At 38.3% G+C, this 13,584-nt stretch overlaps 1 protein-coding gene across 1 annotated transcript in view; it reads left to right on the top strand.

Annotated features, from left to right (window-relative positions):
• SASH3 (SAM and SH3 domain containing 3) overlaps positions 1-13,584 on the top strand; it is an 842,462-nt gene that overhangs the window by 403,927 nt on the left and 424,951 nt on the right. Inside the window, exon 2 of the mRNA XM_044057147.1 lies at positions 657-755. Coding sequence (XP_043913082.1) covers positions 657-755 — 99 coding nt within the window. The remainder of the gene's footprint in view (positions 1-656; positions 756-13,584) is intronic.

The raw sequence follows: 13,584 nt of genomic DNA, 5'->3' as shown, positions 1-13,584 counted from the left end.
TAGAATCTTGGCTCATAAATTCTAATTTAATATTAAACTCAAAGAAAACTAAACTTATGATCTTCCATCCTACTAAATGTGTCTCTCCCATTAACACATTTAACATTTTTTCACTAAATAACACCATCATCTCACCATCCCCACATACCAAATGACTAGGAGCTGAAATTGACTGCAAACTTAAATTTGACATTCACATTTCCCAAACTGTGAAAAAAAGTGCATCAAAAACTTGGAATATTATATCGGAATAAACACTATTTTACTACAAATACTATCTAATCTCCACACTGCTATATGAAGCTCCTATACTCACTAACTTACATAAATCTTGGTGGATATATAATGCAGCAGAAACCCACAGGAGAACAGATAGTTCTAGAAATCTAATCCACCCCATAAATTCATTATTCTATATTCTAAGTACTATGGTAATCCTACCACACAGTACTATTTTAAATGACTTACGACAACAAGACAGGAAATGAAGTCATATCTGCAATATACCAAAATTAGGTCAGCCCTTCTGTCAATGTTTCTCATCTTAGACATCAGAGTATTATTTCCTACTATATTTTATGCTTGACTTGTTATTATCATTTTTTTAAATAGCAGTGACATGGTAACTATTTTTGTTTTGTCATTTCTACTTGCAGCTGTCTCTTCAAAGATCAAGCAGCTTCAAGGATTTTGTCACTAGACCCAAGCCTTCATCCCCTGTGGTAGCCGACAAGGAATTCCAGCTGGAAGATGATGTAAGTAAACACTTTTAACTCACATTTAAAATTAATAGCATGTGTATAGTGAACTATATTAGAAATGTTCAGCTAATCTTTGAATTATCACGCATTTTGGATCTTGGAGAGTCAAGATGGCTGATAAACTGAGGTACACAGTAAAGTACTATCATGTTCGTTTAAGCATGAAACAGAGTAACAATTAAAAAAAAGGAAATTCTAAGATGCCGTCACAGGCAAACACACACAAAGCTATTATGCTTCTGAAATGAAATTATTAAGGAACTAAAATGGCAGCCAAGAGACATATAATATATTGCAGAAGGTAACAGAAAATGAAATAAAAAGCAACAATAAGATAAGGCTAACAGAATGTAGAGAATTATATCACTTATTAGTGCATTAAAGAATAAAGAAAAAACAATTATAAATAATAAAATATGTTGATATGAAAAAACAGAACTAATGAACAAACATGTGAAGTCCCCATCCTGGCCCAGTAATCAAGGGGCCTAAATCCTCACTGACACTGGAGAGGGACGTTCACTTGGAATGCAGATGGATACACTCAGTATTTATAGATGCAGACCTCTCTGCATCAAGCACAATTTTCCTTAAGAGCATACAGGGAATACACTCAGCCTGAGGTCTTAGTTTCTCTCTCTCTGTCTCTTCCCAGGTCCCCAGTAAGGCTCCTCATTGGCAAAGCTTCAGAATTAAGCCCTCAGCTGAATGCCCAAGCCAAGTCCTCCATCTCTCTCTCTCTGAGTGACCGTGTCCCTGCCCAACTAGTGGATACGCACACTCTTTAAGATTTAATTTACACACACACACACACACACACACACACACACACACACACACACACACACACACACACACACACACACACACACACACACACACACACACACACAAACACAGACATACAGACACACAGCACACATGCACACGCACACACACACACACACAAACACGCACACACACAAACACAAACACACACACACAGACAAACACACACAGATACACAAACACACACACACACACACACACACACACACACACACACACACACACACACACACACACACACATACAGACACACAGATGCACACACGCACGCACACACACACACACACACACACACACACACACACACACACACACACACACACCTGGGAAGGGCTGGCACAGATTACCCACTCTACCAATTTTGCCCAGACTATAAGGCAGATTCACTGCCACCAGTCAGTTACTATAAGGCTCTTAAAAGGGCATCCAATTATACTGATTATACTGAGTGAAATTAATATTAATATAAATGGTAATGTTGACCAAACACCCAGGCTTTCAGGAGTGGCCAGAGTTATCACCAAATAAATATGTGCAAATCACTCAGAACTTAAATATTTTATTAAAAGGACCAGCCACAATGAAAAGTTTAATTATATTTAATAATAAATAATAAAAGAACATGAACATACTAAATATCTATTTATAGGAAACACCAGTGTTTCAGTCACAGGAAATACTGAAAATAATACAGCTGGAAATAGTTACACAGTTACAGGAAAAAACAATGCTTAACTATTCTCATTATATTTTGCTGACTAACCTAAATAATCACTGTTCGTACTTACTGAATAGGGCAAAGCCTGATAATGTGGGTGTACATTTTCAGCGCATCTGTACCAATCAGTTTGATATGCAAATAACACATAATTATTTACAAAATTCCAACTAGCTGTGCTGGCATATGTTACACATCCACTGCCCCACTTCTCTTGGCAATGCTGGCAATACCTCCTATCATGGTAGTACCTCCTATCATCACAAAGCATTTACAGTCCAACTTCACAAATGAAAAGTATAGTGAGCATCAAACCCAGGCAATATAAACATTCTGAGTAGGGACTGTTCTGAGTCTTATATATATATATATATATATATATATATATATATATATATATAAAACTTTTTTTTCTTAAATGTATTGTACTAATTTGCTCCTGCAAATACCATTTTTTTCTGTAATTTTGTTACTTTTTATTTTTCTAATTCTAACATACTTGTAATTTTTGTAATCTTGTAAATTGTAATATTTGTACTTTTTCTGGAGCTTTCCTCCCCAGGACTCCATTGAAAATGGACCATCCTGGCAAACAAACTGCAAAAAAATATATATATATATATATATATATATATATATATATATATATATATATATATACACACACAAATGACAAAATGCTCCAGAGTCTTGAACAATGGTAAAGAAGGCCAAGGGGCAAGACAAGTTTTACCCAAGAATTGTCAACGGTTTTAGTTTAGAACAAGTGACTTCATTACCAAAAATCTGTTAAATCATAGAAGGATGTGTGTTATAAGTATAGATGTGAGTAAGATAAGTATTATTCCACTTCAAAAAGATACAGCAAAAAACACAGAATGTTAGCTTGACATCAGTCAAGCTAAAAATGCCATGTTCACATCAAAGAATCGTTGATTCCATAGAGGTTAGTTAGGCATAGGATACAAGAGAGAAGTCATTACCATGAACAGGTCATGTTAGACAAACTGAATGGCCTTTTGTCATTGAGAAACAAAAGCGGTACTCCCGGAAGATACCCATGGGCATGGCCTCCCCAGAATTTAAGAAGGCATCTGAGACAACATCACAGAAATGATTCAAAACAGAATTTATCAAGCACTTCAGTGTGTGAAATGACTGGTGCACAGATTGAATGCTGTGTACATATCAGGATGCAAGAAATAAAACCCTCTGGCACCTATAATAAGAAAATAATATATTCTAATTCAGTACATTTGGTAGTTATCCAGATTTTTTTGCTTTCTGCTCAGGTAAGAATAGAAAAGGGTGTCAAAGTAAATATATATATATATCATAAGGACTGAAAAAGAAGTTAGGATGGAAAGTGCAATATATATCCATAATTAAATATACTGAAGTTTAGAATTACTGTATATGTGTGCAAACTAATATACCGTAAAGATATTTTGGGTAAACATCTTCATTAAAGAATTACCCATTTTAAAAAAGTGTGACTGTATAGTACATTCAAGTATAATTTGGGGGACACATTTATTTACACAGGATGAAGTCCACTTGTCTAGTCAAAGGGAGAGAATTTTGCAGCAGAAATATTACCGTGTTTATTAACGAGACACTATTTGCACTCAGTCACTTATTTAACAGCTCAAAGATAGCAACATTTGATTCATCTGTCATACTATTGATACATCAATGCTGTTATTATTTGTAAAACATGGTTAAAGAGCAGTTATTGGAAACCATTATGTCAGGTATAAGTGTTTTTTATTGTAACAGACATTCTAACAAAATAAAAAATAGGTGGATGTGTTATGATAGGGATTAACAATTGCTACAACACCTGTAATTCTTATATTTTTAATAATAATACTGATACTATATTTTGCATTGTTATGACAATAAAGTCAATCTTGGAGCACACTAACAACTGCTGGACTGTATATGCCACCAAAGTCAATTGCTGATGACTTGGAGGAATTCATACATTTCTTGGATGAAACACAAGAAGGAAATACGAAGCTGGAGATTTGAATTTGCCAGAGACAGGCTGGAACAATATTGATTTTCTGACATTGGTAAGAACATTGTGTGCAATGTATATACAGAAACAGCAAGTGATTCAGATTGTAAACAATGATACTAGGAAACAGAACGTATTTTGTGTTTAGTAAGGAGATGGCACTGTTACTTTGTATCAAGTTTTACCAGCACTGATGTGCAATGATCCTGTGGGTGTAAATGTTGAGGGCATTGTTACTTTGTATCAAGTTTTACCAGCACTGATGTGCAATGATCCTGTGGGTATACATGTTGAGGGCATTGTTACTTTGTATCAAGTTTTACCAGCACTGATGTGCAATGATCCTGTGGGTATACATGTTGAGGGCATTGTTACTTTGTATCAAGTTTTACCTGCACTGATGTGCAATGATCCTGTGGGTGTTAATGTTGAACTACTGCTGGATAATTGAGCCAAACAGAAATCTAAATCATTCACATATGACTAATAACAGGCTATATGAAAGCAAAACAGTGACTCTGTAAATCCAATTGGAATGATACATTCAGTGTAAAGACAGCAAAAGGAATGTGGCAAATCTTGAAAGGGAAATTAAATGCAAAATAATGAAAACTATGTTCAACATCAGGATCTAAAGAAGCAAAGCCAGGAAGATATATTTCTATAAGAACAAGATACCAAATTAATACGAGAGACAAAAATGTAAGGAACAATGCAACCACAAACTATACATTTGAAAACTGCAATAAATAACCTGGGCAAACAAATTAAATATACCGTGAGTCAAGATCAAGAAAATGTTGAGAAACGTTATATAAAGACATTGAATTTAATAAAAAAAAAAAAAACATTTTATAGATATATCAGCTTTGGTATAAGTAAAGACATATATAATAAACTGTTTGTACTTTGTAAAATTTATTTTCAGACAAACGAGATTGTAGTTATATTTATAAATCTTATGTAATACAGTGTATCTTCACAAAAGGTGAGGTAATCTATGATAGTAATAACTACGTAATCTATGATAGTAATAACTAGGTAATATCTGTTAGACTGTGTTGAAAAAGTGCTAAGGTACTGGGCCCTAGTTTATCATGGGGAAGAGACAGGAATTACAATATAATTGCATTTGTTAATCAGTAAATCATTTAAGTAAGAAGAAATTACCCACAGTTGGAGAAATGCATGTATTAAACCATCTTTAATGGAACTGAACTAGGACAAATACACAGTCATATAGACCCTTAAGTCTACTTTCTTTCTTTGGAAAAAACAATAGAGAAGGTTATTTTGGGAAAATTATTGTCAAAATTTGAAATGTTGATACCTGCACCATGTATCAGCATGCATTTGAAAGCAGGTTTTTAACTACCTGTACAATGGTGTTCTATAACAATAAAATAACAACTATGAATGAAAAATAGATCTATCTTCTTTCTTCAATAGAGGTCATAAAACACTGATAAATAAATAAATTAGAACAAGTAGGGAGGTATTAATTTAATCTTTACAAGATGGGCAGCTGCACGGCTTACAAATAGATATAGCAAATATCATACAGAAATTGGTTTAGGTGAAATTCACAGTCAGGGTGTCTTACAGGTTTTTTTTTCATAGGTTCATACTTGTTCAGGTTGTATCCTTCTGATTAATCGTTTTTATTTGCATTGTTCTACAGCCTGTATTCAAATGACTTAAAAACTGGAAAACTGATCTTATCTGTTACGTACAGGGCATGACTACAAAAGAACTTGACAAATTTGAGAAAAATAAATTTAAGGATGAATATTTAATACAGCACACAGTAACTGAAACTGTATTCATTTAAGGATCTAGGTATATGGACAGATACAGCTTTGAGTATTTCTGATCATATCAACCAAATGGTTAATGATATTTATACAAATGCAGACTGTATATAAAAAATTTGATAAAGTCAGGGAAATCAGAAATTAGGAAATTGTTTATAAGTTATGTTAGCCTCAAGCTATAATACAGAATAATAATAGGAACAGTTATAAAAAGCTAGCATAAGAAAATTAGAAAGATTATAGCAGAAATATACCAAAGGCATTCATGGATGTAACAAATTGCATTATTATGAAACACTAAAATATCTGAGATTGTAAAATGTCTCATATAGATATTTAAGAGGAAAACTTATGTAGGTATATGGGGCATTTAGACACATCTTCCTCTGGGAACATTTGGGGTCGTCAATGAGTAGTAGAGGATCATCACACAACCTTTGCAGGAGATTATACAGGAATGAGAGATTAACTACTTTGTTCAGTGAGAGCATCAGATGCCTGGAATAGATGGCCAAATTATATTAAAGCAAGCACTTATTTACATGTTTTAGGAATAGCTTGGACTCTCATTAGGGGGATGACTATTTTGGTATATTTGCAGGATAGAATGGCATCATTGCCCATGCTTGAAATATTTATTTTGTGTGAAATATATATGTATGAAAAAATAAAGAAAGAAAAACACTTGACTGAGAGGAATGAGACTATAATTACACCAAAATAGTAAAGAAACACTTGCATTGGGTGATAGGACTAATCAGGTGATTTAATAAAAAAATAAAGAAAGAAAAACACTTGACTGAGAGGAGTGAGACTATAATTACACCAAAATAGTAAAGAAACACTTGCATTGGGTGATAGGACTAATCAGGTGATTTAATAAAAAAATAAAGAAAGAAAAACACTTGACTGAGAGGAGTGAGACTATAATTACACCAAAATAGTAAAGAAACACTTGCATTGGGTGATAGGACTAATCAGGTGATTTAATAAAAAAATAAAGAAAGAAAAACACTTGACTGAGAGGAGTGAGACTATAATTACACAACAATTGTATAGAAACACTTGCATTGGGTGATAGGACTAATCAGGTGATTTAATAAAAAAATAAATAAAGAAAAACACTTGACTGAGAGGAGTGAGACTATAATTACACCACAATTGTATAGAAACACTTGCATTGGGTGATAGGTCTAATCAGGTGATTTAATAAAAAAATAAATAAAGAAAACACTTGACTGAGAGGAGTGAGACTATAATTACACCACAATTGTATAGAAACACTTGCATTGGGTGATAGGTCTAATCAGGTGATTTAATAAAAAAATAAATAAAGAAAAACACTTGGCTGAGAGGAGTGAGACTATAATTACACCACAATTGTATAGAAACACTTGCATTGGGTGATAGGTCTAATCAGGTGATTTAATAAAAGGCACTTGATGTGAAAGAACAATGAAGAAATGGCAGGGATACTGTCCAGCACATTGAGAAAGAAACATCTTTAGTGGAAAAGAGGGCCTTCATTTCCGATACAAAGACCGTGACATCCCATGTGAAGTGACTTGTATGCAGGGTATAAAAAGCAAGGCAGCTAAACTCTTAGAAGAACTGTACCTCAGGCTGTGTAAAGAGAGATGAGGTACAGAAGAATGTCAACATCGTTAAGGTGTCAGCCTCAAAGGTGCAGGATCTGAGGCTCAGACCTGACCATCAGTGACTGTCTTTGTAGAGTTTGCACAGTCTTAGTAAATTAGTGTGGGTTTTCTCCAGGTAGTTTTGTTTCTTCCCATTTCACAAAAATATGCTGACCAGCTACTCTGTCCACACATCCCTGTATTTATGTCTGTGGAAAGTCTGAGGACCATAAATGTTATATGCTAAGTCCAAGGTAGTGCTTTCTCAGGGTACCCCCCCCCATAGACCTTGAAGAGATCTTGAGATGTGGAAGCATCCTCCTATGTCAATGACGCAAAAGCATCCCTGCAAAATGGTTCACAGGTGCAACAGTGAATTTCAGATTTCACTATTTTATGTTTGTATCACAGCTTATTTTTTGTAGTGTCAGCACTTGTAATATTAGATATTGTACTTTTGTCAAGGAAGCATCCTGCATTACCACTGTGCTTGCCTTTGGGTGGCATCCAGCACTGCACTTGTGGTTGTGACAGGTATACAACCTGTGTTACACCTGTGCTTGTGACAGGGAGGCATCCTACATTACTTGTATGCTTGTGACAGCCAGGGATCCTGCATTACATTTGCGTCTGTCACTAGGAGCCATCCTGCATTACCACCTTTGTGTCTGTCCCTAGGAGCCATCCTGCATTACCACCTTTGTGTCTGTCACTAGGAGCCATCCTGCATTACCACCTCTGTGTCTGTCACTAGGAGCCATCCTGCATTACCTTTGTTTCTGTCACTAGGAGACATCCTGCATTACCACCTCTGTATCTGTCACTAGGAGCCATCCTGCATTACCTTTGTGTCTGTCACTAGGAGCCATCCTGCATTACCTTTGTATCTGTCACTAGGAGCCATCCTGCATTACCACCTTTGTATCTGTCACTAGGAGCCATCCTGCATTACCTTTGTGTCTGTCACTAGGAGCCATCCTGCATTACCTTTGTATCTGTCACTAGGAGCCATCCTGTATTACCACCTTTGTGCCGGTCACTAGGAGCCATCCTGCATTACCACCTTTGAGTCTGTCACTAGGAGCCATCCTGCATTACCACCTTTGTGTCTGTCACTAGGAGTCATCCTGCATTACCTTTGAGTCTGTCACTAGGAGCCATCCTGCATTACCACCTTTGTGTCTGTCACTAGGAGCCATCTTGCATTACCACCTTTGTGTCTGTCACTAGGAGCCATCCTGCATTACCACCTTTGTGTCTGTCACTAGGAGCCATCCTGCATTACCACCTTTGTGTCTGTCACTAGGAGCCATCCTGCATTACCACCTTTGTGTCTGTCACTAGGAGCCATCCTGCATTACCTTCGTGTCTGTCACTAGGAGCCATCCTGCATTACCTTTGTGTCTGTCACTAGGAGCCATCCTGCATTACCACCTTTGAGTCTGTCACTAGGAGCCATCCTGCATTACCACCTTTGTGTCTGTCACTAGGAGCCATCCTGCATTACCTTTGTGTCTGTCACTAGGAGCCATCCTGCATTACCACCTTTGTGTCTGTCACTAGGAGCCATCTTGCATTACCACCTTTGTGTCTGTCACTAGGAGCCATCCTGCATTACCACCTTTGTGTCTGTCACTAGGAGCCATCCTGCATTACCTTTGTGTCTGTCACTAGGAACCATCCTGCATTACCTTTGTGTCTGTCACTAGGAGCCATCCTGCATTACCTTTGTGTCTGTCACTAGGAGCCATCCTGCATTACCTTTGTGTCTGTCACTAGGACCAATCCGTCACTAGGAGCCATCCTGCATTACCTTTGTGTCTGTCACTAGGAGCCATCCTGCATTACTGTTGTGTCTGTCACTAGGAGCCATCCTGCATTACCACCTTTGTGTCTGTCACTAGGAGCCATCCTGCATTACCACCTTTGTGTCTGTCACTAGGAGCCATCCTGCATTACCACCTTTGTGTCTGTCACTAGGAGCCATCCTGCATTGCCACCTTTGTGTCTGTCACTAGGAGCCATCCTGCATTACTGTTGTGTCCTTCACTAGGAGCCATCCTGCATTACCACCTTTGTGTCTGTCACTAGGAGCCATCCTGCATTACCTTTGTGTCTGTCACTAGGAGCCATCCTGCATTACCTTTGTGTCTGTCACTAGGAGCCATCCTGCATTACCACCTTTGTGTCTGTCACTAGGAGCCATCCTGCATTACCACCTTTGTGTCTGTCACTAGGAGCCATCCTGCATTACCTTTGTGTCTGTCACTAGGAGCCATCCTGCATTACCTTTGTGTCTGTCACTAGGAGCCATCCTGCTTTACCGTTGTGTCTGTCACTAGGAGCCATCCTGCATTACCACCTTTGAGTCTGTCACTAGGAGCCATCCTGCATTACCGTTGTGTCTGTCACTAGGAGCCATCCTGCATTACCGTTGTGTCTGTCACAAGGAGCCATCCTGCATTACCACCTTTGTGTCTGTCACTAAGAGTCATCCTGCATTACCACCTTTGAGTCTGTCACTAGGAGCCATCCTGCATTACCACCTTTGCGTCTGTCACTAGGAGCCATCCTGCATTACCTTTGTGTCTGTCACTAGGAGCCATCCTGCATTACCACCTTTGTGTCTGTCACTAGGAGCCATCCTGCATTACCACCTTTGTGTCTGTCACTAGGAGCCATCCTGCATTACCACCTTTGTGTCTGTCACTAGGAGCCATCTTCCATTACCACCTTTGTGTCTGTCACTAGGAGCCATCTTGCATTACCACCTTTGCGTCTGTCACTAGGAGCCATCCTGCATTACCTTTGTGTCTGTCACTAGGAGCCATCCTGCATTACCTTTGTGTCTGTCACTAGGAATCATCCTGCATTACCACCTTTGTGTCTGTCACTAGGAGCCATCCTGCATTACCACCTTTGTGTCTGTCACTAGGAGCCATCCTGCATTACCACCTTTGTGTCTGTCACTAGGAGCCATCCTGCAGTACCACCTTTGTGTCTGTCACTAGGAGCCATCCTGCATTACCACCTTTGTGTCTGTCACTAGGAGCCATCCTGCATTACCTTTGTGTCTGTCACTAGGAGCCATCCTGCATTACCTTTGTGTCTGTCACTAGGAGCCATCCTGCATTACCACCTTTGTGTCTGTCACTAGGAGCCATCCTGCATTACCTTTGTGTCTGTCACTAGGAGCCATCCTGCATTACCACCTCTGTGTCTGTCACTAGGAGCCATCCTGCATTACCACCTTTGTGTCTGTCACTAGGAGCCATCCTGCATTACCACCTTTGTGTCTGTCACTAGGAGCCATCCTGCAGTACCACCTTTGTGCTTGCTACTGGAAGACATACAGCACTAGCCTTGTACTTGTGACAGGGAGGCATTGTGTATTAGCCTTCTACTTGAGGCACAATTTGTGGCTAAAGCAGTCATGAGAAGTCAGTTAATTTGCCACCTTAAGAAATAAATACATTTAATAAATAGAGTTTAAGGCATATATTCCACAGGATGGGGGTAAGGTAGATAGTATAACATATCTAAAGGGAATTAATAGCATTCATGAGCAGAATACTATTCTGAAAAACAGCTACAAAAAAAAAAAAAAAACAGTGGGAAATGTTTAAAAACAGAAGTAGGAAGAACTATGAGGAGATGTGAATTTTTGTGTGTTATTCATGGAAAACTCTTCCTAAAATAGTTGTGCAGCCAACAGCAGTGCCTGATACTCAAAAAAAAAAAAAAAAAACGCCCAGCAGCCAAAAGGTACCTTTGAAGGTGCAGAGTTGGAAGCAGAGTATCAATCAGCTGAGAAATGCAGCATAGAAAATGGCCAACGAACATAATATATCATGATGTAACAGTCACTCCTCAAATGGTTACTAATTCACAACTTACGACAAATGTGTAACTCCTCACATTACGTGGGATCTGTGTTTGGGAAGACACATGAATACACTATATGGTTATCCATGAAGGTGTGAGGGAAGGGGCCAGCTTTCTGTTCTTTGGGTAGGGGAGACACAAACGTCAAGATAGGTATGTCCATCATGTACAGCAATCCAGCACTGGTGCAGTACGCAGAAACCTGCAGGCAACAATGCAGCATAACTTGCACAGTCATCAAAGTTGTTGAAAAAGGAAAAAGGAGGCCAGCATGACTCCAGCCCTAAGGACAAGCTGCTATCTGACTTCCAGAAAGATATGAACTGATGATATGCAGTCTTTGGAGATTCATAACAAGTACAATTTTCACTCTTTTAAACCATAAAAGGTGACAATGGGAAAAATGACAAGAAATATTTATGATCACTTGTGTTGGGTCAGACTGTCTTACATTAACATAGCGATTAAGATGAATATAACTCTCTGGATGGCAGGTAACAGTAAATAAATCAATCGAGGGGAAGGGACTGGAGAGACAAAGGCAAACAACATAATGAAATGATAACTAAACATCCAAAAACAATAAAGAAGGATGGAAGGAAATATTAAAATGCAAAATTAGGCAAGTGGAGTAGGAACGAGACCAGGCCCACCAGACTATGCCTTCAGCACACAAACCTCATGAAAATGGGGGAGGGGGTTGCAGCATAGGTATTTCTTAAAGAATAGATAGTCCAGTTCAGAAAAAGGTCTTCGGGGGTGACCCACCACAGCTCGTCCCAGAGAAGGTGGAAGAGAGAGGACATACAGACGTAGAGCATGATGAGAAAACAATGGATCTTGCAGGTGGTAACACAGACCATAATCAAGTATACACACCTGATTAAGAAGGGAAAGGTACACAGTAGATTATGGAAATATAATGGAGTTGTACCACTATATGTTCTCTACAGGGTTGAGCTAATCCTGAGATCTTTTCTTTTCAAACTATGTCAACCAAGTGCCTTCATGTCTCTTGCTGCCAAACTCAATAATAAAAGCACCCCCTGCAACCTCTGCAGCTTCTACAAAGTGACTCCCTCACTCTGGACTCCCCAGTCCAATCTGAACTGTACCAAAAACTCCTCTATTTTTTTCACCCAGCCTCTGGCAATCCTTACCTCCCTCACGTAAACACTTTCATTTCACGACTCGAAAGGTACCTCCATCAAAACTCTGACTGCAAGTGTTTTTCCACTGGACATGTCACTTGACTACTGCCACACCTACAACATGTTCATTTCCATCCTCTGTCCTGACCTGCTGCCTACCTTCCATACTTTCTATTAAAATTAATCCGCATTTGTTTTTCTTCTCTTTTTCATAATATTTGCTGTAAGTTTCAGTTGTCTGCACCTTCTCTGATTACTCAATATTTATGAATTCAGTTTCATTTTTTGTGAATTTCTTCAGCCAGGCTGTGTGTGCAAATGGTCTATTTTGATGCTTGATAAACAAACTTAAACAAATGATTAAATAAATAAAAGGGGTAGGCAGTCATGGTAGAAGAGACTAAATTAAAAGATTATGGGGAAAAAGAAAATGTTGAAGAATGAATATTACTGATAGTGATGGGATCGTAAAATGAGAGCGGGAAGATGAATGACAGGTCTCTGTAGAATGAAGCTAGTGCAAACAAGTGCTGAAGAGAGGCAAGATGCAATTGCAGGAGCTAGACAGATGATAGGAAACATACTCACCAAATAGCAAGGATGGGCATTCTACAGCCTATGTTTTAAATAATGGGAGCACATGAGGAGTGACAACACAGAACTCATAGAATGAGATTTTATCATCATGCCAGAGCTAGCTAAATGCAGACTGTTTGTAAAAAGGGAGTATAACTCAAAAAGGAGGGGCGGATCTAAATAAAAATATT

This window comes from Protopterus annectens, chromosome 15.part0 (assembly GCF_019279795.1).
Source record: "Protopterus annectens isolate FY-2018-M chromosome 15.part0, PAN1.0, whole genome shotgun sequence".
NCBI lineage: Eukaryota > Metazoa > Chordata > Ceratodontiformes > Protopteridae > Protopterus > Protopterus annectens.
The sequence above is the reverse complement of the archived record's forward strand: the minus strand, read 5'-3'. Positions and strand labels throughout refer to the sequence as shown.